The sequence below is a fragment of the Perca flavescens genome, chromosome 4, assembly GCF_004354835.1.
Source record: "Perca flavescens isolate YP-PL-M2 chromosome 4, PFLA_1.0, whole genome shotgun sequence".
Lineage (NCBI taxonomy): Eukaryota > Metazoa > Chordata > Actinopteri > Perciformes > Percidae > Perca > Perca flavescens.
Window position 1 is genome coordinate 27836134 of NC_041334.1, and position 24627 is coordinate 27860760.

A 24627-nucleotide genomic window follows, 5' to 3' on the forward strand; every position below is an offset into this window, starting at 1 on the left:
AATTTGAGTTTTGCTCTGCAAGTCAGTTACAGCTGAGAAGGGTCTGGTGTCAACCAGGCTAGATCAGTGCAACACGTTGTATGCGAACCTTTATGATTTTGTGTTTCACATACACTAATTGTATACAGTAACAGTAATAAACTAAACTGTCTTTATCTTCTCTGTCTGAAAATTGTGTGTTTGTGGATGAGCGCTGATAACATTACTGGTACAGGTGAGTCATGCCGGCATTGAGGCTCAGTGCAGAGCGTCAGTGAAACAAACAAGACGACAGCAGAGGTGTTGCTGGATCAGATCTGCCGAGAAAAAAATATTCTTTGTGGAAAGCAATGCAACACACTGTGGTTTTAGGCAATAAAATAACATTTATTGAGATGTAACAAAATAAATAATCTGTTTTGCAACATAATAAACTGAGGTTACTAATGCTCAAGAGACAGGCAGGTGTAACTGATGCACAGCAAGCTACCTCACTGACATACTGTGGTTAAGTATACAAAAATGCATTTTCAACACGAGCCTTGTCATTACATGAAGTCTGAAAACATTTTAACAATTTTAAACAGATAGACTTACAGAACTTGTAGGAGCTGCTGTATCAAGAGTCAAGCACCATGAGACTTCTTTCTGTAAACCTCTGCATGTGTTTTTTTTTCTTTTTCTAAAGCCTAGAAAGTACAGAAAGATTAGTCCCCCTAATTAACTATGAGTCTCAAAAGACAGAAGAGGGAAACTGACATAAGGTTCACCTAATTAAGACTACAGAAATCATCCCCAAAACACGCTGCCATATCTTTTCGCTACACCTAAATAAAATCGCATTAAAAAATCTACACTTATCACCACCACTTATCATTTTCTAAAAGTTCTGTGATAACTGTTTTTTAAATTATCTAAATATATAGTTTTGAATGCAGTCTCGCGATGAGAGGGAAGAGCAGCTGATGACAGCGAGCATCCTCCCTGCTGAAGAGCCCTGGAGCAAGACCCTATAGCTGACTTTGAAAACCTGATGTGTAGAGAGTGGCAACTGAAAAGTTAACTGTGGACTGGAAATCAAAAAAGCATCAGTGTTCTTAACATCATGTTTAGAAAAGGTGTTCTCAGTACATTTTGCACATAATTAAAGATAATGAAAAGCCTGATGTATCATTTTTTTACAAAACACCACATCAGCCGCTTGTGCAAAATATTACAGAAAGATGTGAGGGAGGGGATGATGAAGACCTGCGGCTCTATATCTCATAAACTTAAGCATGCCTGCAGATGATGCAGCAAAGGACAAAAGGCCTCTGAGCCTGGCGGCGTTTTGTCTGTACGCTCTGGGAAATCTAGATTAACGTGCATACCTCCTATACTTTATTTATCTTCATCTTTGAATCCTAAAGAATACACTGACTTCAAAACATCAATTTTTTTCCTGAGGGTGAGGAGCTGCTGAGAATGTCATCATACTGTTTTTAGATTGTAACTTCCTGAAAATGTAGATAAAAGTCTTCCTATTGAAACCAAATGTCCTTTACATAACTACAGTATGATACTGGAGTAAGATGAGAGAGACAATTTCCAAAGTTACAGTGCCCCCTGCTGTGTCGAGCCCATTTCTTCTAAAACAGGTGGCACTCTCAACACACAGCATTTCTCACAATAAACTGACTTAATTTAACAAAATATCAGGCTTGTCCTGATAAAATCAGTACATTTTACACTATCAGCTAAAATCTGCATTGAATTCAAAACATTTTTGATCCACAATGTCATTGTTCAGATGTCACTGCAGGTTTATGATGTCAGTCGCTGGTAAATTCAGATAATTACTGTATTGATTTTGAACTCGATAAGAGTCTTCTCCTCATCAGATCAGTCAGTGTCAGTAGCAGCCTGTGTTGCAGACTCTGAGCGGAGTTTAGTGGCAGGCCTGAGGACAAGTTCCCTGACAAAAGCTGAGCATTTTCATTTCCCACGATGATTAGAGTCGTCTTTGGTGATGCAAGGGCTGCTGCTCCTGCACACTGTTATCGAGCTCCGCCTCTCAACTTTACTGTCATGGTCTGTGGAGAGAGGTAAAGTTTAAGATAAGAACTGATATGAAAATTCACTTAAAGAACAAATACTAGAGAACAAATTAAAAGTATATAAAGAGCACTAAAAGCAATTCTAGACTGAAGCAAAGTGGCATTTAGGCCATGAATGTATTTACTTAGTCTGTAACATCTACTATAAATCTCCTGTGTGCTGTGTCAGTCAACTGGGAAATTAAAAGGAAATAAAATACGTCTCAGCTTTATGTGTTTTTGCATAACGCTTTTGCAAGATGAACAGCACATAGTTGTACAATGACTGAACAGCCAGTTATTATAATACTGAGGCAAAGGATAAATATAAGTTAGGAGTCACAGTAATCAAGATGCAACCAGTGTTTTGAGACCTTTGAATAATAGTTTGGGGAATTCAGAGAGAAACTCTCCCACGTGCAGTGAAGTCATCATGGTTTGTACTGTATTACCAACCCAAGTTGCTGAATAACAAAGTCTCCAGTATTATAAGTTTAATTAGTTTGGGGCTGGTGATACGGTAGTGATGCAGTCAACAAATTAAGTGAACAAGACACACAAATAAAGCAAGCCAAGTTGCTGTTCATTGTGTATTCATATTGAAACAATTAACTCTGATGTGCATTCATTAGCTTGCAAGAGAAGGGGAGAATGTAAATAGCACTAAAAGTGTTTCCCAAGTTAATGAATATTCATTTATGGATTTGCTCAATAAGAAAACCTCTGGGTCCATGTGATTTAACATTTAACAACAAGCAGTAATGTAATAAGTATGAAGAATTTAATTTGTGATGACACAAATTTAATAGCACATATTCCGCATAACATCGGTGGAAAAATACATGTGGTTTTGATTTGAATTCATGACGTAAATCTTAAAATGACGTATGAGAAATGATATCCTGACGATAAGACGGAAGATGAGTTATGGAAGAAAACAGTGACGTTGAGAGGAAGTGCAAGAAAGTTCTGATTAATGAGAGAAACAGACGAAGGAAACTTGGATGAGTGAGAAGACAAAAAACCAAGACAGAGTGAGAGAGATCGATGTCAGAGACGAAACATATGCCATTTTTTTTTTAATTTCCGCAGTCCTTTTGGTAGAAGTAGAAGATGTATAAAAAAGACTGTGCCATTTCCCTGCCCACAGGTTTTATTTTTATACACTGTCGCTTGGTGAGTCAATGCAACGCCCCTCCAATTACCTCCCACTACTTCGCCCCCACGCCCCATCCATCCCGCCCTTCAGCCCACGCACCTAACACACTCTGACGTCAGTCGCTGCTGAGAGGGGGGGTCCGATTCTACCGCCCACAGAGTACTTCCTATCCCCCCCCCCCTTCCCTCCCTCCCTCCCCGCCCCCTCATGTCTTTGCTGGCTTACTTCTCCTTGCTTCATCTCTTCGACTGGCTATCACAGCCCAGAACCACTAACTTGCCCAGATCACTTGCTTTTTTTCTTTCCTGTGAGAAGCTGTGATGCATCAGAAAAAAAAAAGCTACAGTAACAGGGTATTAAAGAAGTGCTACAACAGTGTAACACCCTCCTCCTCCTCTCCCCCCTCCTTCTCTCACTCTTTTCCTCTCTATATATCGCTCTACACCTCCTTCTGTTTCCCTTTCTAACTTTCATCCCTTCTGATTTACAGTCTGGTGAAGTTCAGCTGTGCATGGTGGGAGGCGTCACCTCAGAGAGATTGTGACTCACTACAGTTCAAGCTGTAGAGCTATGAAATATTCATTGTTAGGAAAGGTTAGGAAAGTTCTGTCTGTCATTTTCAATTGAACCCCAACATCAACTTGCTCTCTTTCAATTCCCCTCAAATTCCAACTTTAAGAAATAGATTGATATTTTGGAAATAAGCTTGATTGCTTTGCAGTTTATTTCTTTCCTGCTGAAAATTAAAGATTGATACCACTCTCATGTCTGTACTTTTAATTTGCAACGCGAGCAGCTGGTTAGCTTGGCTTAGCATGAAGATTGGAAATGGGGAAACAGCTGGCCTGGCTGGTAACAAAATCTACCTGTAAAGCTCACTATTGTTGTTATATGTTAGTTATTTACTCTCTACAAAAACAAGAGTAAAAAACTTCTTCCTTCTTGGAAATAACTTAGCACATAAACCCCCGTAAAACGGCAAATTGCGATGTATTACAATTTGTTTTTTGCACACATTAAAGAAACAAGGTAATGCATGTTAATTTGTGAAACCAGTCTTCGTGCTAAGCTAAGCGGCTGTAGCCTGATATTTACCGCTCAAATATAAAAGTAGTATCAATCTTCTCAACGAACTCTCTGCCAGAAAAGAAAAGTAAGTGCATTTCCCAAAATGTCAAACTATTCTTTTACCTGAACAGAGTTGGACAACATTGCATAATAGACTTTTATTCTGTGTCCATTATTAAGCACATATTGTTAAGTCATTATTGGAAAAGTCACCTGTAGAGTGATTTTGTTCTGACCCTAGGCTGAGCTTGCCAGCCCGATCATGTGACACCATCCGAGCCAATCGCAACCCTTCATCCATTAGCGTTTGCTGTATGAGATGGCGACTCCAGTTGGCAGGGTTGGATGTGTCAGTGTGGGGACGGGGGGATGGAGACTGGTTGCACTGTGAGCCGATGTCTAACAGGACAGACAGATTTGAGTGTAAATGGCTTCAAATGCTAAATTCTTATAGAAACAGACAGAATGTCTGGAGTAGACATCATCTGAAGACCAGTTCACAGCTCAGACAAAAATAAAATAAAAAATCTTTACCATGCGATACACTGTCGAAGCTTTCTGCAGATAAGCTGTCATCATCTGCCCTCTGCGTCAAACCCTCTGAGCCTTCCACTCCGAGAAATGATGGCACACTCTCAGGCATGATGACCTAAAACATATCACTGTTAATTTAGTGCTAATGGCCCACTTCAAACTACTGATAAGTGACCTGAACTTTGGCTACGTTTACACACAAGGTTGTGTGTTAGAATCACACATTCATCGATAATAAGTCACACTGAATATTGTTTACTGGCAGCAGCGCCCCTCTAAAAAACTCACCTCATGTCTCGCTCTCTTCTGGCACAGTACACTATTCTCGTCAGTATTTGTCCTGCAGGAGGAAAACAGTCGAGCCAATTGAACATTAAAGTTCGTTCTTGACCTCGGGAACAAATAATTTGACAAAAATAAATTTCGACTTAAGGTCCACTTTAGGGTCATTTTTGCAGAGCTTTCAACTGCAATGTCTTTCTTAGCATATTGGAAGTTGTAGGCTTAGAAAAAAGCCAGTAATGATTCAAGACCTTCTTTTGTCAAATCAAGCCCGTGTTTTTGTATAAGATACAGCAAGAGACAAAAAGTCCCGCTGAATACAACTTAAAGGTGCTCTAAGCAATGTCACGCGTTTTTTAGGCTGCAATGTTTTTTTGTCACATACAGCAAACATCTCCTCACTATCCGCTGGCTGCCTGTCCCCTGAACACACTGTAAAAAAACATGGTCTCTGTAGACAGCCCAGGCTCCACAAACGCCAACAAAAACAAACTGTGCCAACCAGCACCACCAAACACAACATAACAGTGTTCCAGCCAATAACAGACAAGAAGGATTTGGGGGTGGGGGTTGGGGGGGTTAGTGCGCAGAAGCACGGAAGGGAGGGGGAGGGGACGGGATGAGGAGGAGGGAGGGGCGAGCTAGCCTCTGTTTTGTTTGACAATACTTCGAACGTCAACAAGAAGTGCCGTCACCCAACATCGCTTAGAACACCTTTAATAATTCAACTTGTGAAATGACCTGGAACATAAGTTTAACTGCACTTTTCCGATAAACTATCTATTCATCAGAATTATTTCTATGCAAATATATTTTTGTCTGTATGTTGTAAATATTTGAATGCCATGTGGTAATGAGCACAAGGGGAACGTTTGTCATAGCATTCATGTGTTTGGTCTTTATCTTTTGACAAAGGAAATATAAACAAATTAAATATCTGGAATTAAGACACTGTTAAAAAAAAGGGCATTTCACACACTAAATCTAATATATTATAATAATTTCATTAGTGCTTTGTTGTTACGTTCTGCCATTAAGTCATTATGAGGAAAAACTGCTAAAACAAACTTCTGGTATTTACTTTCATAGCTTGAAGATTATATTATTGTTTTGTGCAAGTTAACAAACACAGAGAGGATTCATGTATTCCTGTGTGGCTCCAAAGTTAGCTCATTATACTAACACTACAGAGGTTGGAGTTTAATTCCCACTGTGGTCTGAACCAGGTTCATTGAGAAAATGCATGCAGTGGTGGGAAGATGAATCATAAGTGTTTTTTTTGTCCAGCTAGTGATTGTATTTATTCCACATGTGATGCTACTCTACCTTGAATGTATTTTAAGAATTGCCATGTTGCTGTGCATGGGGCTGGACTTAAATCAAGACTATTTTTCTGATTCTCTAACAGATTTGTTTCTTGAGATAGAGGAGCAATCAAGTTATGTTAATCCAGTTATGTTGTTGACTGGTTGCTGGTGAACAGATCACTCTTCTTTAGGCAGCGCCCCATACCTTGCATGCTTTAGTGTGGAGGTGTAGGCACATTTTCTCGCCACCTGCCGAGCCAAAGAAAAGAGCTCCACCCGTCTCAGCAAAAGGGCATTGTCGCGCATACAGAACTGGGCTGCAGCTTCATTGATGATCAACTGAGGAGGAAAAGCACTAAGTGAAAAAGGGACAGCCACTGAAAATATTATGCAGACAATAACACAATCACATTTTTACATCTTACAGCTGCCCTCTGGATTACAATGTGAACTTTAGTAACAGACTATTGTATGAAACATGACGTGATACATTCAAACGCTTCACCAGTGTTCTTGTCTTTGGTGCTTTTACCTCATGATGTGTGAGCTGCTTCCCCTCTCTCCTCTTGGAGTCAAAGCGTCCATAGATGAGACTGTACTTTCGGATCTCTTCTTCTTTGCTTACATCTTGGGACCCCATTTTGAAGATGTGTCCCACAGTCTTTGCCATCTTCTTGTTCATCCTAAGCAGAGTCTTCCACTCTGCAGGATCGGACCTGGGCAAGGTCCTGAGGAGCCTCTCCACGCTCTCCACCACAGCCCTTGCCGTCTCCCCATCCAGCTGTCCTCCGGGCCAGGCTGACAGGGCCGACGAGCCAAGAGAAACAGAGGGGCTAGGAGATGTGGAGGGACCTGGAGGACATGTTGACAGCAGAGGTGGGCTGGGGGGCTCCTCGTCTACTCCAGATGCCCCATCAGGCTCTGGGCTGAGCCAGTGTGGGTCCATGGGGGACAGTTTTTCCCTGTAGTGTGTGTCTGGTGGCTGTGGGGAGGCCTGGGAGCAAGGGCTTCTTGGACTCCCACTGTGCATTGGAGTAAGACACGCCCGATCTTCCCTTTCACACGGTGACTCCGGCTGCCCGTTGCTCAAAGACTTCCTGGGCCCGCCTGCTGATCCACCAGTGCCAGTCCCCTCCACTTTGAACAGTGGGATGCCCCCGAGAGGAACGTTAGAGACGGGCTGGCTGAAAAGGGCAGGGTTCGCTGCCCAGTCTCGGAGGGCTTTCTGGAGCCTACGCACATGCAGTGGCTTGGTGGCCATGCCAACTAGTGCCATGATCTCCAGAAACTCCTCCTCTGCTGCCTCACAGAGCTGCTGCACATCGTCACCACCCTGCTGGATGAAGGTTTCATAATAGGCCAGCAGGTTGGCCCTCTGCAGCACCCGATAGAGCTGCAACTCCCCAAGTGTGCGTGGCAGAGACATGGCACACAGCTCTGGAAAGTTTAGGCAGGAGAAAGGAAAGACATGAACCTGTAGGTGGAGAAATCCTGTACAAGTTATTTATTATGTTATTTATTATTATTAAATTAGGCCTATTTATTGTTAATGTCATCTGGACTGCATTTAGTACATGTTCCAAACTCTTCTATCTTTATGAAGCATTAATTTAAAAAAGAAAAAGATGAATATAGGAACTTTATGCATGCTTTGGAAAAGAATAGTTTCCTCCATATGCAAATTATTTTCACCTTGTAGCGCTTATGACTGATGATGATGGTGAAGTACACATAAACCTCTCTTACCTTCTTCTGGTCAGGTAGACGGATGTGCAGAGACGGGAAAAACGGTAAGGTGTGTCTCCAAACCACCGATGTCGCAGGTCGGTAGGCTACTACCGGAGTGAAACTGATAAAGAAATACAAACTAATTCCGGATGATCAATCAAACAAAAGCACGTTACATTTAGATCAGACTAAAGTAGAAACACTTGGATTATTGGCTCCTGCTAAAATAAAACCACCGACTGGAGGCAATTAAGTAGCGTATCCCTGAGCCAGATGTTCGCAGAAAACTCCTTGCTCAAATACACATCGCAGTTGTTATCCTATTCGTTGCTTACCCGGTTACCTACAGTATATTGCCGAAAGCTTTCCCGGCTCAGATTGGCGTAGTAAATCCCCTTTGAGTATCGTACGTCGTCTGAAATCTCTGGCAGAAATCTTCCTCCGGCGCAGCGTATTGGTTGCTGGCTGCCCTGTCTGTGTGGGCTGGAGAATGACGGGGGCGGACTGCAGCACGCCATCTGACCGAAAAAGAGCCTTCCTCTCCCGGTAGAGAGGCGGCTTTCAAATTGGAGATGTGGGTGGTGGTGGTGGGAGCTTGAAATTAACCCTCTGCGTCTTTGAGATTTTTTTTTTAATGCAGAAGCCGGGTGGGGGTTCCCAGAGTTTCGCAATGTGAAAGACCCCCAACAAGCAGCAGTGACTTATAGCCTATTTAGAGAACAATAGCCTTAAAAGATTGGACAGGGGTGGATTTTTTACTGGGCAGTTTTTAGGAAGTGACCATGGTCGTTAATTATTATGAAAGTAGCTACAGGTGAAACACATTTGCTCCCTCCACTACTTTCTTTTTAATGCTGGTATTTCTTTGCACATTTAAAGGCCTAATTCGCCCAAATAGCCTAGCCTATATCACCAACAATATCGATGAATCTCACATGTTTAATATCTCTAAGCTTCTGCCATAGGCTACATCCAGGATCACCATCTGCAAATATTACTGTTCCACGGTGTTTTATATCAATGTAAGCCATTGTGTTGCCCTATAAGCCTACTAAATGGTGTAACTTTGGTTTAAGAAAGAAATTTGAATCCCATTTCCTGCACATTATGATGATACAAAAACCATCATATAATTAGGATGATCGTAATTATAGATTATTCCAGAAAAAAATAGTACTAAACTATTTATAAGAAAAATATGTCTTACTTTGATTAAAATAGGGGCAGATCACCTAGACTTATAAATAAAATAATATGAAACGAATTTGAAAGCACAAACGGGATTTTGTGGGAAAACTGGGAAGTCGAAATTACGCCCTAGGGCCTATAGGCTACTGCACTGTTGATACCTGAATCATATCATCCTGCACCTTTAATTCATATATTTTCTACATTATATTCCTATGGGTTTACAGCAGGGCTCATTATGAAAATAACCATCATGCTATTTGCCTAAGGTGCCACAACACAACATGAACGTAGTATCCTAAAAATAGACCATATATGTTCATTGAATACTTTTATTGTCTGTTATTTATAAGGAGGTATTTACAGCTTACAGTGTATGTGTATGTTGTGTTGGTCTGCTTGCAAAATCCTTTTCTTATGGGACAATAATTTGATTGACTGATTCATGTCAGGATTTAGTTTTGGCAGGTAGTAGTGGTCAGGCTGAGTGGGAAGTCAAATATATGAACTGAAGAAATTGTCATAATCTTTGCCTTCAAAGGAGATGCATTGAGTTCAGCAAATATTTGGACATTGGATGTGTAGTTTTTTTTTTTTTTTTACAATATATTAAAAGGGTAAAGGGCTGTGGTAAACGGTATAGCTTATTTAACAGGATGGATAGAGTGAACTAAGATTATACTATACTATTTATCAAGGAAAATCTATTTAAATAAATTAAAGGTTTATTGTTAATTATCAGCTATACCAACAAATAATGGCTGGCAGTAGTGGTTTTCTGAGTTGTTTGCCAACCGTCAGCAAACCACGCAGAAGAAGAAAAAGGGGGGGGAGGAGGAGGAGGAAGAAGAAACGGGAAGAAAGTAGGGAAAGGAGCAGGAGAAGAAGAAGTGGCTTAAAAAAACAACACGGACACTTGGCTGTCTGTTAACAAACAAGGTTACACAATTATACGAGAGGTATATATGACATCTAGTTTGTTTTAATGTAAAATAATTTGCCTTCTTACTGGGCTCGTCCGGTGTCCAAAACATGCCTTAGCTTTCTCGTCAAAGCCCACAGGAAGGGAAACAGGCGTCCGTATTAGCTAGTCCACTTCACTGCTGTTATTAGCTAACCGTTATTATCGTTAGTTGCTCGGTTGGCTGTTTGCTAGCTAAATACGTTAATGACGGGTTGCTGCTGTGCTGTCGTTTAATCTTCCGCAGATAACTTATTTAGTCGAAATGTTGTCAGGTTAGCCAGCCAGAGGCAAGCTAATTTTAGCCCCTGTGGGTCTGTCTGTCCTCTTGTTGGCTGGCTGCTTCTTCATGCTAACACTCTGGCTGTCTGCTAACATTAGCCGCCTTTAAAATATATGGTCATGATGTTATCGAAGTTAAATTAATATCAAAAGAGTCTGTCAGACAAGATTGACCGGTTTATAATAGCTAGCTGTTTTTATCGGTGCCAAACGTTTGTTCGTTTAGCTAGCTAGTTTCTAGAAACACCGTGTTCCTCTTTTGACTTAATTAACAAACAACATAATTAATATAACGTCAGTTAACTGAATGTAATCTGTGTTGCACTATTTTACGTGTAAAAAGCTAATTTTGAGTTTCTTGATTTATGTTCACTTCTGCAACGATTGGACAGCAAGTAGCTAGCTACATCAACGTTACATGTAACGTTGAGATACTTGGCTACATGACTCAGTCGTTCTTAGTTTATTTGTTCAGGACAAGCTCCAAAACCGTGTTGTTATACAGTCATGGTGACCTCTGTGGTCGTGGCAAAACATTTAACTCCACTTTATCTCCTCTTCATACTGGTAGCAGCAGGTGTAAGGTAAAAAAAAACTAATCATTGATTTATTTCCATGATCGATTTATCTGTCAGTTGTTTTTTTTAAATGTTAAGCCTGTAGCATGTCAGAAGATAGTGAAAATGCATATCAAAGTTGACCAGAGCACAAGGTGTCTTGTTTTGTTTGACCAACAGTTCAAGCCCAAATATATTTAGTACACAATGAGATAAAACAGAAAATCATCACATTTGAGAAGTTGGAACCAGTGAATGTTTGATAAGTACCTTCAATGATTAATTCAATTGATTATTTTTGGCAGTTCATTTTTTGTTGATCAACCATTCAGTTAGTTGATTAGTTGTTTCAGCTCTGCTGCTCTATAGGGTGTGGAGTATGGATAACATCTTTTATTGTGGTATGTGTAATTTCATATCGTTAGATTCATATGCACTGAAATACAGTATTTAAAAAAAATAATAATTTAAGAAACAGTCAAGGTTCTAAAAAACACAGATGTCAGTGTAAGATATTGATGCAAAGCCCGGACTTACAGTATCATCAATGGTCTAATACACCCAGAGATGTTAAAAGAGTAGCCACCGTGGTTTAAACAATACGACAAAGTCTCTGATGGTGGAAAAATGTTTATCATCATAGTGGCCACCCCTTCGTTTTAGTTTTTTGAAAAGTTTAAAAACTTGCATTTTAATATAAATGACTACTGATAGAAGCATATTTCTCACTTAATTCTGCTTATCCACAATGTGGGTGTACGTTGAACTGTGTGTTGTTGCTTTTCAGATAACAACCGGATGCATGATGTGAGGTGTGTAAAAACCTTTTGACACCTGGAAGTGGATGTTGATATGGTGGACCTGAGATTGACCCTCAGGAGCCCCCAGTCTCACTTTTATAATGAGAGCCTGGGGAAAATGTTGCCACAGATTATGGATCTAGGATATCATCTTCCATGAGATTCCAATTTCACAGCGCTTCAATCATACAGCTGTAAACAACATGGAGAGAGAAGCAGCTGAGAAGGAAATGGATTGGGTTACTGACACTGATGAGGACATCCCTGATGGTGATCCCAACTTAGTGGCTGAGGCTAGTCAGTGGGAGGCCAGGCCCACTGATGATGAATGTGAGCGGGACAAAACAGCCAAATCTCAGGACACCCCACATCCAGCCACTTCACCAGCCTCTGGTGCTGGCGAAGCAGAGTATTGTGGATCTACAGAGGCCAAAGAGTTTGAGCATGACACTGCAGAGCATGAGAACTCGCATGTTATAAATCAAGAAGAGGATGAAGCTGCGAAGGAGCAGCACATGAACGGGGAGTCTGGTTGGAGGAACGTGGGACCTGGGCGGAGATGCAGATTCAGGAGCAGTGGGTCAGTTTCAGAGCAGAGCAGTCAAAGTGCTTTTTCCTCCCTTCAAAAAGGCAATGTTATGTCAAGTGGTGGTCGGCACAAGCAGACCCGCAGACGTAACCACCACCACCATCAGCAGAACCGAGGCCGCAGGCGGACAGGCAACCAGCTCGTCCTAGCTTTCAAGGAGATGCTGTCAGAGTCTCTGAGCTTTTGGTGCATCTCCTGCGTCCACATGATGATTGAGATTATTGTCACATTAACTCACAATTGTGGAGTTGGTGTGGAGGCTGGAGGGGTGAAACTTTACAACTTTGGGCATCAGCTCCTGGTGAAGATCACAGATACAGCAGGAATGAAGGCGGATGCTAGTCGGATTCTGAAATGGACGAAATGCGCAGGAGCAGACCTGGTGGATAAAATTGTTCGGTTAGTAAAGTGGGTGAAGACAGCTGCCTTATCTTTTTTGAGACTTTTCTGTGCTTTGGTTATTCTCGGTTCCCAGTGGGCAAAGGGTGCGTTGGTTCGCCTTGGAGGAGAGAAGGGAAAACGCTATTGGACAACTTTTCAGGAGTCAAGGTTTTGGAAGAGGGTGGTGTCCCTGCTGGAGACGGTCCGAAGCAGGTTCAGGAGGCATGGCCACGTACCACCGTCCAGCCCTGACTCTCCCGGCAGGGCAGGGAGAAGCCAGCCAGGCCAGGAGCTGGAGAGACTGCTGGCCTTGGCTGAGGTACCAGAGGACGAGCTCGACCCCTTTACAGTGCTGGGTGTGGAGGTGCATGCCACTGAGGCTGAACTGAAGAAGGCCTACAGACAGCTGGCTGTCCAGGTGTGTGTGAAGTGCCTGTGTCTGGGTGAAAAATACAGCTATTGCATTAATGACTAACAAATTGTATCGGAGGCAGAGTTTTTCTCCTTTACTCATATGACCTTTTCCTCTGTCCCTTCTTCTTCAGGTCCATCCAGACAAAAATAAACACCCCCGTGCTGGAGAGGCGTTCAAAGTACTGAGGGCTGCATGGGATATTGTCAGTAACCCAGAGACGCGACGAGAGTACGAGTTGTGAGTACACGGAAAAAAGTGGTTCTCACAGGACATATAATTCAAAAGCAAAATACAACTCAAAGTATGTTAAAAATACATTTATTTCGTAGTCTGTTTTTAAAAGAATCTTTTTTTTCCATTACATTAATACAACAATCAGTTTTTTCTGCAGTTGTAAAGTTCTATCATCCGTTTATTAGAATTGAATATTCTAACTTTTTATTTATTTTTCTCATACTCCTTTTGTTAACGACAGTAGAGTGAACAAGCCCCTCAGTGGACACTGTCCTTGCATTATTTGCACAAAATTCAAGTTGCCTAAATGGAGATATATATATATATATATATAAAAATAGTGATAGTAAATAGAGATTGACTGCAACTATCCATGGTCTGTTGTTGTAAGACAAACAGTGTTTTTTCTGAAGTAATTAAATTGTACAGTGATTTAGAGTGAAGTTGACTCCTTAGGCCTGTTATGTTCATGTATCACCAACCGGTCTGTATCCTTCCCATGCAGGAAGCGTATGGCAGCAACCGAGCTCTCAAAGTCCATGAACGAGTTTCTCACTAAACTGCAGGATGACCTGAAGGAAGCCATGAACACCATGATGTGTACCAAGTGTGAAGGCAAACACAAGTACGTCGCTAATATCAACGGAATCAGTGTCAAACATTTCCTCAGACTGGAGTTAAGCGTTATGTATTGCACACAACCGAATCACGTCTTATGTAGTAGTACAGTTGGGGTTTCCTTCGTGACCTTTGTGTCTGTGCAGGCGGTTCGAGATGGATCGTGAACCTGCTGAGGCCCGGTTCTGTGCCGAGTGCAACCGCTGCCATAGTGCTGAGGAGGGGGACCTGTGGGCCGAGTCCAGCATGTTGGGCCTACGTATCACATACTTTGCATGTATGGATGGCAAAGTGTATGATATTACAGGTGAATGTCAGCTTTTTCTGAAGATTATCTGCTCCCCTCATCAGTAACTGAACAGTAATACGTTGTGTAGTTTGCATGAGCTCATATGTTATCAGACTCCAGCCCACTTCAGCGCTTGGCTTCGCGGGTCATAGAAAAGCTTCAGAGCAAAGTTTTACAGTATTTAAATGTATATGGAAGCTGCTGTCATGCTGTCATGTTTCAGAGTGGGCAGGTTGCCAAAGAATCGGCATTTCTCCTGACACGCACCGTGTGCCCTATCACATCTCTTTTGGTTCAAAGAACAACAGCAACTCCACACGACACAGGTACGTCCCTTCAAGGGTTTGTTGTGGCTTCATGGTGCTAAATCATCTGCTATTTCCTCCTCCTCCTCCTCCTCCTCCTTTATTCAGGCCTCAAGTTAGCCTCATCACTGATTTTAGCAGATAGTTTCAGGAGTTCTCCTTTTAGAAACGGGGTGCTATGAGTGTTGCAGTATATGATATCTCAACTGCTAAAACAAAATTAGGACACAGTTAACAGTTTAACCAGACAACTCTTATACAACTTAAAAAATGAGTTAAAACATGGAAATATAACAACTTCATTTTTTCAATCTTCTTTCATTTGTTTTTCGGTCTCTGCTGACCACTTTACACTGTCTGTGATTAATGCATTTCCCAGAATCCTAATGTGTGTGTTGTGGTGCATTGTTGTGACAATGACGTAAATAAAAAATAAACCTATACTGCATTTTTAATCATTTTTAATATACTTTATGTTCAAATAGATTATCACCCCAACGCTAATGCTTTTTACAATTGGACATCATTTATTCTGCTCATGCTGTTGCCACATGACCATCTATAAAAGCCAAAAAAACATCACTTAAAGGTGCTGTAGGTAGGATTGTGAAGATCCAGGATTTGGCCAAAAAATTTGAACATCGACAACTTCTCAGTCCCTCCTCCCCCTTTCTGCTTAAGCCCAAACTGTCTCCTAGGCCCCTCCCCCCACAAGGGGGAATGAATGCGTTTGCATGAGCAGTGATTGAAATACAGTTAGACCTCCCCGGCCCTGATTGGTGCATCTGAACAGGGAGCGGTGGATTTTTGCAAATCGCACTACAGGCTGGAGGTGGTGCCAGAGGAGCCAGATTTTTTATTTATTTTTATTACCTGCGTCAAGTAGTTCTACTTGATCATAGGGTCAGTTTCAGCAAATATGACAGAAGGTTAGTTTTATAAGTCTTACCTACTGCACCTTTTAAGGCTCAAACGATCTCTGAACTTTCAAACTTTTGATTTCAGGACACCGTCAGAGCACGCCCCAAGTCCGACCAACCCTGCAGATTTGCAGGACTTCTTCAACCGCATCTTCAAGGGAGGACCTCCTAACGACATGGCTGCCAACGGGGGATTCTTCGCCTCAGGTCCCCCCCATCAGCAGCCCCCTGGTGCCGGAGCGCCCCCGTTCTCCCCCCCCGAGCCAGACAGGTTTCTACGGGCCGGGGGGTCAGCGGCCAGAGTCCAGTGAGACATGGGCTGAAAGTGGCAAACCCCCCCGAAGGAGGAAGAAGGTCCGCAAACCCTTCCAGAGGTGAAGTCCGTTGACCTCTCAGCGTATCAACATAGCAACACAGGGACACAATAAATAACGGCCATGTTTGTCTCTCGGCTCCCCGTCGGCCCGCCAGGATCTGAACTCGAGATAATTCCTGTGGTTAAGGTCCGATGAGCCAGAGGTGTGTGAGAGAAAGACGGGATCATTAAGAGGAGCCTGTTTACTAAACAAGTATTGAAGGAGGGTTGAAGAGGTGATGGTGCTTTACCTCTCATTTCACCTTGTTGTTCTGTTGGTCTTCAAGACGACTGTAGCCTTGGCATTGAAATCCTTATCGGGATGCTGTAATGAAACGTTTTCCTTTTCATAATTTCCTGCCAAATCCTGCAAAGCATGATTTATTCACCTGTGTTTTAACACTTTTTTTTTTTTCACTTTTTTGTTTTTAATGTTTTTTATAAGGTTAAGTTTAAGATGTTGGTTCCAGACAGAGTGACACTTGAAGAGAGAGGATCCACATAATTAACATGAAGAAGATAATGATCTGGGCGACTTCACTGCGTCAGTGTTTACTCGTGTTAGATCTGCACCTCGCCCACCGTATTTCAAGAATGATTTAAAACCAGTTGAACCCAAAACCTCTGAACTGCTAGAAGTGCACTCAAAGTTCAGTTTCAGTGGTTAGAGAAACCAAACACATCCTTTCAAAGTTATTACTATATGAAGAGTTGGCCATTTGTGCAGAATTAGTGCATTTGTTAACCTCTGTTTTCAAAAGCCACTGAGCCAGAGAGGAGACGGTCAAGATGTAAAATCTGGACCAGAATAAGTGAAGATGATGAAGAGTGTTTTTGTTCTGAGATCAGCCGTTTCAAACATGTTAAATCTGCCTGCTGTTAGTTTCAGTTCCAGATTGACGTTATTATTAGGGTTTAAAATCTAACAGCAGGAATGAGAAACTTTGATAAATTCTCAAAACTTTGAAATGTGACGCATTGACATTTTGAAATACTGATCTTTTTCTTCGCCAGGGAGGAATTGCTGTTTTGATGTCCACATACAATTGATCTACTCTGCTCCCTGTTGATTGAACATTAAAACGGTGGTCACAGTTAAACTCATTTACAAAGCGTAACAGCCGTTTGAGTGATTTTAGATCATAAAGTGTGCTAATTTACATATACTGAAGCAAGCCTGACCTGCACGAAAACTCGAATGCTGTCAAATCAACATTGTTACTTTTAATTTGTTCATTACCGACTGAAAATGGCACGCGTTTGCAATATGTTAGTTTCATATAGTTGATTTGCGTAGTCGTTCATGCTGCTACTGAAAAGAAAACCATTTTGATCAGGGTCTCACTTGTTGTAGAGTACCATTTTATGCCAGCAAAGATGTTTCGGAGCATGTTAAGCCGTGCCTTCTCCATCACTGATCTGTCATGACTGTCACCAATTAAAGAAACAAATCATCGGACTCTTAAAGTTTTGCAGATATAAACTTTATATATATATTCTGGTTAATACTTCCACCTGGACGTGGTTCAGCTTTCAAAATGTCAAAGTCACAGAAACTCTAAAGCTAAACAACGGACTCCCCTGTGTTACTACTGTACAGTATGTAACAACATGAAGGGGTCAGAAAAAAGAGAATTGGTTGTATTTGGGATTTTGTTTCTTGACATGGTTCTTGCATAGAAATAATTTAATGTTCTACATAAGTTAAGAAAACAGCTGTTTACAGTGAGTGGAGTGAAATGGCATTTGATAAAGGCTATTTTTTTTATATTGACGGTTGATGAAAAGTACCACGTTCAATGTTTTTTTTTTTTGTGTGTTAATTTGCACACCCACAACAGTAATAACATCAGAGGGATCTTGAACAGTCATCAGCGATTCAGCCTAACCAGACTCCTGCAGCTGCAGCTGTGTAGGAGGTGTAGCTCGCTAAGATAACGGCTCATTTGCAATTAAGATTATTTTTTGGTAGAAACTGAATGTTAAATGAGTGAGAAAAATGTTAATGGAAAAAAAAAACACATTTAAGTCCACGTCCGTCACTCTGGGAAACCCAAGTATCAGAACTATCTTCTGGCATTGTACTTCATAATGCAGGTTTGTCTGGTAGCTTGAAAAGATGAACCTTTGATGCAAATGTTTGAGCTCAGTGAAGCAGGTCATTAAGTTTGCCATGTTTGTTTTTAATCCGTCAAAATAGCTTTTCTGTTGTACGCATTTGACCAGTTTTCCAGACACGGTTTGAGTTGTCAACTAAAAGGGCCCTTTTAAATGAAACCAACTGAAAATGTAAAAATAATTCTGGATTTATTTTCATTCTGGTGAAAAACCATTTGATAGTATAAAGAAAGGTTTGGACAGAACTATGAGGCCTTAACATATTTTTTTTCAACTGGGCAGGATTCAGATCGTTAACTGTGTGATAATCAGAAAGAAAACTAAAATTGACTTTGATCAAATATTTCATTCACAAATTAGGTTAATTTGATTTTCTTTTTTTCCCAACGTGCAATTTCTCATCTTACATACTTATTTAGGCCTTTTATTATCTACGCTTTTTTCTTCAGATCATCAAATATCTGATTCAGCCCTGTCTGGAAAACTGGATTAGCAGCTATACCCACGTTGAGCAGAGTGCTTTGTTTTCCCACACGTCCACCTTGACTTGAGAATGTTCTGTGCTGTACGTTAAGGTAGCAGGTTGAAGTCCAAGAGGTCAATGAAAGAATGAACACTTCAGATTTCTTTTTCCTTCTCCAGCTTTTAACAGAATATGCAGAAGTATTGCAAAAAAAAAAAATAAGACAATCATCAGGGTTTTTTTCTTTGAGGGAATTATGAGGCGAGTTCCCTGGCTGGCAAAACAGTTTTAAAATATCACTGTTGGCTTTCTTTCCCCCGCTTTCTCTGGTTTTCAAAATAAAGAGGATTTCCTATATGCACATTGCTTTTTCTGTTTTATGCTCAGTAGGCCCATACATACATGATTTCTAAGCTATTCAACAATGAATATCAAAAGTTATACCATTTTAAACACACACAGTGACAATGAAAGTAAGGGTACATGTGTCATTACAAACATCTTAATAAGAATCTGTTTCAGTCCTTTAGAGGAGCAGGTTAGCCCACAGAGATCCCATCCTTCAATATTTCATTTAGTTGTAAACCCACACTGAAAAGGGTTTTGTGTCCGTTTTACCTCACATGGCTTTTCCATTCTCTGACCTTATTAACTAATGGTGTTATGGCCATGGAGCGAGGACAGGACACATCAATCCCTCTGCTCCTTAAAAGGAGTGGTTTCAGAGAAGTGCAGATTCCTGCACACGGCTTGATTTGAGTCTCATTTAACTTATAACCTTTTACAGGTTAGGTAGTGTAGAAAAATTGCAATATCATTGTTTATAACTGCAATTTAGACTTAAGTCCAAGAAAAACCCTTACGATCAGCCAGAAGCTTGTGATGCCACATTACCTTTTCTCTGGCAGTCCTCAGCTGTCCAGCAGTGAGCGCTGTTCCTTCATGCAACATGTAGACAAACACAGCTTAGCTACGTTTAATAAGTGCTCATCAGGCCTGAGCTCGACCAAATTCCCAAATAATGCTTGCTTACTTTGTTTTAGCTGCGAGGAGGAAATATTGAATCTTCGCAGCTCTACAGCTAGTCCCTCATACAAGTTAACGGTACAACTGACCGAGAAACATTGTCGTGATTGTCGGAACTTTCTGCGGTGTATCGCAAGTCGCACACATCTGGTATGATGTACGTAGATCAGTGGTTCCCAAACTATTTCTGTCACTCCACCCTTTGACCTTCACTCCCTGACACATCAATAGTTTGAATTTTCATCAACTGGTAACAATACTGGCAACATAAACTCTCTCTTTTCCAAACCAAAAGACGAGACCAGTTTTTGAAAACAGCATTTTGCCCAGAACGGATGTTCATCTCATAATATACACTTGCAAATATATGATTAAAAATAAGACATTATTTATATTTAAAATAGTTCATCCTGTAACCCCATCCTTCGCTCGCTCTACTAATATAAAAAACATGAATATGAGCATATGCAACAATAATTGCTTCAGCTTGTGCCGATTACATCCGCTGCTCTTTCAACTACAGCTTGCCTTTCAGAGGAGCGATGATGCTGCGAAGCTGAGAACAGTCTCGATAAGCCACCAGGCCGCCATGGTTAGCCCAGCGGTCTGCTCCTCTACCTCCAGGGTACGGCTGGTGATAGGTCAGTTCTGTGTGCTGATCCGGTGCTCCAGGGCTGGACTGTAGACACTTAGTCAGGTCCACCACTCCCCCTCCGAGGGCTCGGAGCAGGGCGTGAGGAGCGCAGGAGTCCCACTTAAAGGTGCTGCCCTCTGAGAGGACGTAAACATCCGCCAGGCCCTGAATGACACACAGGATCTTGTAGCCGGCTCCGGAGGCGTACATCAGCTTGTCAGGGCCGCACAGAGAGGTCAGGGCTTCCTTTACCACCTGCTTCTCATTGGAGCTCAGCACCACAGACAGCCCCCCTCCAGGTGCATCTTTGGGCCGGGGCACTGAGCTGGCATTCAGGCCGCCACAGGACACCCCCCAGAAATGCTTCCCCCTCCAGCTGTGAACGCAAATAATTAGTGGCAGGTTGAGAATACTTTACTAAATGCTAGTCGCCATGTGTCTGTCTGCCATTCGGTGCAAAGCAGGTAGAGCTGCCTGCTGCATCGGAGAGAGTGAACCAAAGCAATAAAGTTACGGACTGGACAGCTAAAAAAAATAAGCTGAAAGTCACTATAAAGCTCCGTAAAGCCGAAGGGAGCTGCAGATTCAGGTGATATTCTCTGCAAGTTCATCACTACAAGCAACTCCTTTCACATTTGATACGTTGTTATTATAGAAATATTGATTGTAGCTGCCTTAAAAAGGTAAAAGCTGGCCATGCAATCAATTTTTATAATACTTTGCTACATAGTTCTTCACAAAGTTGAGGAGTTTCATTAGATAGTAAGTCACCTTATCATCTAAACACGCCCCACAGTTTTCTGATTGATTGGACATGTAGTCGGGAGTATCTGGTCAGGCTCAAACTGGAAAAAACTGCGCTCACAATATGAGTTGTGGCCTTGTGAGGCAAAGAACAAGAGATCTAGAGATGAAGACAGAGAATGTGAAAGGTACATACAGTACAGATACACAAAAGACTTGTGTGACTTGTCCGCGTGTCTTTGTAATATTTTGCCCCCTTGTGTTTGATAATGGGGAGGACAAAACATTGTAGAAGAGGACACATTGTAGATTTTGTTTTCCATCTTACCCTCCACCTGCTGGATCTTTGTAGTAGAACGGCTGGTTGATGACACCCATGACGGGCTCGCCGGTGCTCCGGAGATAAACCCCGATTAGGACCAAAGCACAGTGCAGGCCTGAAGGAGACAGGCGGCCCTCCTCCAGCACCTCCTCTCGGCCCTCTATGTACTGGCTGGTGGCATCTTCAATGAAAAACAAACAAACAGTTCTCAGCGAGGCTCCGCTTTCTGCAGTGTTTTCTGGATAGATTTACTGCATCACACAGAAAAACCTATCGTCGTTCACCTATGGGGTCGATCCAAATGCCAAGCTCAGAGAGGCTGAGGGGCACCGTCAGACCGTCTGTGTTGGCGTCGATGGTTGCTGGGTCTTGGTGGATGGCTCGAGCCAGCAGAGACGCCGCTGTGTGATCGCCGTCCAGCACCGTGGCCAGCAGCGCCGCGGTCTCCTTCTCTGTGCCGCACACTGTGACCGTCACGCGCTCTCCTGTCGACACGGAGTCAGCGAGGCTTCATTTGATTACTTTACGACAAATGACTTTAAATATTTACACAGTGCAATGTGCGGTGAGCTTAAATATTTGGACAGTGAGACATTAATGTGTTGGCCTTATGTTTTGATTATTTTTGATGAAATATGTTTCAGTCACTGTGAGGTTCAAGTGCAGATCATTAAGTCAAGTGTATTTTTAGTCCTAGTATTTAGTCCACCAATAAGAAGGTTGAGTGATAATTATTATTATACAGCACTTAATCGTATATCATATTTGAACTGATAATCACCAGCTTATTTTAGTCATTACCAGGTTCTCTGTTTCAATTTATCACTCTTCAGCACTCAGCTGCATCCCAACACTTTGCCGTAAATGCCTAAAAGTCAGTATGAAGCACGTGGTTTGGATTAGAGGTTCAACATTTCCTGTCAGAAGCCAAAAAAAAAAAAAAAAACTTCAGGCCGTTAGTTGCAGCCCTAATATCAACTAATTGAAGGCAACACCAAAGACCAAAGTCCAACTGACATGCCCTGGCTGGGACTCAGGGCAGGTGCCCACTTTGCCCAGTTGATAATCCAATATTGTTGCCACACAGCTTCAACACCGAGATGTATGACTTCCATTTTACATTTCATAGTGTTTTCGAAAGAAATATTAAAGTTGCTTAAGAGCCTTTGCAGAAAACGGTTGCAGGAGCAGAAGGATTCAGCGCTAGCTTGATAATATTCCATTGCATGACCCTAACTGACCCTAAACACATGCTAGACCATCTGGGGATTTTTCTTGAATAGAATCCTAATCTGTCCAAAAACAGTGATTTGGGCAAAATGCTTTAACCTTAAAGTCATTAAAATCCAAAGTTAACAAGAGAACATAAACATGTAGTGTGTTAAGTGCAATATCAAGTCATTACCAAGCCCATTTTCAAACTTGTTGGACTCCTCTCCATGAATGTAGCTAGCCATCTCAGGGAACTGAGAAAAGAACAGACATGGTTACAATTCAACTCCAGTTGATTCCGACAGCCCATACTTTAGTCCAGACTTCTCGTACCTGAGCACCAACATCATGCCGGATCATCTCCTGGATCACCACGTCCGCAAGCGTCTTGAAGTCCTGAACAAACTTCTTGTTCTTGTCATCTCCGGTCTTCTCTTGTACCAGGAGCTGAAAGAGGGGAGCCTCCTGCCTGCACACCCGAGCCACATTGGCAGCTTTCTCAGCCACCCGGAGCAGCAGCCTCAGGAGATCAGCCATGCCTGAACAGAAGGAAAAGACAAGAGGGTTTAGTCAACGTAGAGACATAAACTGTGCGTTTCAGAGAGAAAGAGAGGAAGCAGGTCACACTTGCACATACCAAGCTAATTATAGCCTCAAAATGAAAACAGGGCATTTATGAAAAAAAGTGCGTGAGGGAGGAAAGGGGCTTCAGGTCTTTGCATGTGATTTAAACCAGCTCTGCTGAAGTCATATGCCTAACAGATATGCAGCTCACATCTTCTCCAAAAACACTTCAGTAATCCCAATTTCTAAATAATTATTTAGAAAGTATGGAGAACTTAACAAAAATGTACATCCTCTTAAAGTAAAAATACTGGGAGAAAAAAAAATACAAAAAGCACAATACGGTGTGTAGAAAGTGACTACTGAGTGCCACCTAAACACTGTTAAGGGCTATTAGTAGTGTCAGAGAAATAATACAGTAGCAATATGTTCTCTGGGGATGAAAAAAAAAAAAAAAAAAAAAGGCCTCACATTTTTTTTGTCAATGAAGTTGTTTGGACTTGTAACTGCACCAACATTACTCCAGTCAGCTAACTTTATTACTGCTCTTCACATCCCAGTGAAAATGTTTGGTAGGGTTTAGCTAAGTAATTATGAGGTGAGATAAAGATAATGTAGCAAAGGCATTTAAAACGCCAGAGGAAGAAGAAAAAAAAAAAAACACTGAAATGATTAAAACCTTACCAAAGCCCAGGTTTCACACCGCTTAATTTTCCTCTCGTCTGTAGCTCTCGGTATCTGTGTTTTTCCTGTCTGCCCTACAGTCAACCAAACGCAGATAATTTAGGTGACAGGAATGTGAGAGATTCAGTAAAACAGTGGTATTAACGCGCCTAGTTAACACCATAGACAGTATATAAGAAGGTTAACACTGGTGTCTGTCTGCGGCTCTGGTTTCTTTAGCTAGCTACGTCAGTGCGAGTTTCCTCTCGAAGGAAGGGCGAGCGGTCTTGGTCCAACAACCAAAAGGTAAAGCCAGAAGCGTAATCGTGCACGGAGAACATTTTAAAGGCGTAGACAACAGGAAACGTAGCCGCGGTGCGTTCAAATACAAATGTGAAATTCAAGCTTCCGAGTCAGGAAATAATTGTCAATAACGTCCGGGTTCTCTTAATACATCCATGGTAGATCCTAAATAGGACCTGCTAAAATGGTCGATGTAGTTTTACCAGAGTAAGCCAATCAGGATCCGATCTATCATCTATCTTGTTTGTGTTATCTGCAGGACAACGAACGGGAAAGGACACGGATAAGGTGTTTTTTTTTTATACATGGGCCTATTTATTTATGAATAATTTGAAACATATTATGTCTGTGTATGTTTCTTGGCAGAGGCATTTTGTCCACAATAAACAGTTTATTATCATTGAAATATGTTCAGTGAACCAAAGTCCCCTACATCAGACGTCAGTTGTCAACAACGCGTCACCAACTGGGAAACTCGAGGTGTTTCCATGGATGTATTTTAAAGGTCCAATATGTAATATTTGTACTGTAATAAATCCAAAAATGACACCA

General features: G+C 41.7%; 3 protein-coding genes across 8 annotated transcripts; 1 reads left to right on the top strand and 2 right to left on the bottom strand.

The window, feature by feature from the left end:
* Nucleotides 1-345: 345 nt before the first annotated feature.
* On the bottom strand, nucleotides 346-10647 carry nab2 (NGFI-A binding protein 2 (EGR1 binding protein 2)). 5 transcript variants are annotated; one of them, XM_028575154.1, is made up of 8 exons: nucleotides 10330-10647; nucleotides 8151-8253; nucleotides 6937-7841; nucleotides 6610-6743; nucleotides 5104-5155; nucleotides 4816-4930; nucleotides 4495-4680; nucleotides 346-2051 (listed from the first exon to the last, which is right to left on the bottom strand). In XM_028575154.1, the coding sequence occupies exons 3-8, from the start codon at nucleotides 7828-7830 to the stop codon at nucleotides 1954-1956; spliced, it is 1479 nt and encodes a 492-aa protein (XP_028430955.1). In that variant the 5' UTR covers nucleotides 7831-7841; nucleotides 8151-8253; nucleotides 10330-10647; the 3' UTR covers nucleotides 346-1953. The 5 variants fall into 5 exon arrangements, with proteins under 5 accessions (XP_028430955.1, XP_028430953.1, XP_028430952.1 ...); XM_028575152.1 differs by lacking the exon at nucleotides 10330-10647 and adding an exon at nucleotides 8480-8850; XM_028575151.1 differs by lacking the exon at nucleotides 10330-10647 and adding an exon at nucleotides 8468-8850.
* dnajc14 (DnaJ (Hsp40) homolog, subfamily C, member 14) lies at nucleotides 10097-18964 on the top strand. Of its 2 annotated transcripts, XM_028575135.1 has the most exons (8): nucleotides 10097-10279; nucleotides 11135-11147; nucleotides 11908-13308; nucleotides 13436-13542; nucleotides 14045-14164; nucleotides 14304-14464; nucleotides 14670-14772; nucleotides 15757-18964. In XM_028575135.1, exons 3-8 carry the CDS (start codon nucleotides 12124-12126, stop codon nucleotides 15980-15982), a joined length of 1902 nt encoding a protein of 633 aa, XP_028430936.1. In that variant the 5' UTR covers nucleotides 10097-10279; nucleotides 11135-11147; nucleotides 11908-12123; the 3' UTR covers nucleotides 15983-18964. The 2 variants fall into 2 exon arrangements, with proteins under 2 accessions (XP_028430936.1, XP_028430935.1); XM_028575134.1 differs by lacking the exon at nucleotides 11135-11147.
* On the bottom strand, nucleotides 17656-24202 carry inpp1 (inositol polyphosphate-1-phosphatase). Its single transcript, XM_028575170.1, has 6 exons — nucleotides 23794-24202; nucleotides 22879-23084; nucleotides 22739-22799; nucleotides 21618-21818; nucleotides 21340-21514; nucleotides 17656-20643 (listed from the first exon to the last, which is right to left on the bottom strand). Exons 2-6 carry the CDS (start codon nucleotides 23080-23082, stop codon nucleotides 20151-20153), a joined length of 1134 nt encoding a protein of 377 aa, XP_028430971.1. The 5' UTR covers nucleotides 23083-23084; nucleotides 23794-24202; the 3' UTR covers nucleotides 17656-20150.
* Between the last annotated feature and the right edge of the window lie 425 nt (nucleotides 24203-24627).

Coding starts and splice junctions, on each gene's coding strand:
- nab2 (XM_028575154.1), bottom strand. CDS start 7,830: ATGTCTCTGCCACGCACACTTGGGGAGTTGCAGCTCTATCGGGTGCTG. Junction 5,156..6,609: donor TCCACACTAAAGCATGCAAG/GTATGGGGCGCT, acceptor TTCCTCCTGCAG/GACAAATACTGACGAGAATA. Junction 2,052..4,494: donor AGAACAAAATCACTCTACAG/GTGACTTTTCCA, acceptor CTCTCTCCACAG/ACCATGACAGTAAAGTTGAG.
- dnajc14 (XM_028575135.1), top strand. CDS start 12,124: ATGGAGAGAGAAGCAGCTGAGAAGGAAATGGATTGGGTTACTGACACT. Junction 13,309..13,435: donor ACAGACAGCTGGCTGTCCAG/GTGTGTGTGAAG, acceptor CTTCTTCTTCAG/GTCCATCCAGACAAAAATAA. Junction 14,465..14,669: donor CAAAGTGTATGATATTACAG/GTGAATGTCAGC, acceptor GTCATGTTTCAG/AGTGGGCAGGTTGCCAAAGA.
- inpp1 (XM_028575170.1), bottom strand. CDS start 23,082: ATGGCTGATCTCCTGAGGCTGCTGCTCCGGGTGGCTGAGAAAGCTGCC. Junction 22,800..22,878: donor GGCATGATGTTGGTGCTCAG/GTACGAGAAGTC, acceptor TTCTTTTCTCAG/TTCCCTGAGATGGCTAGCTA. Junction 21,819..22,738: donor CAAGTTTGAAAATGGGCTTG/GTAATGACTTGA, acceptor CCGTGTCGACAG/GAGAGCGCGTGACGGTCACA.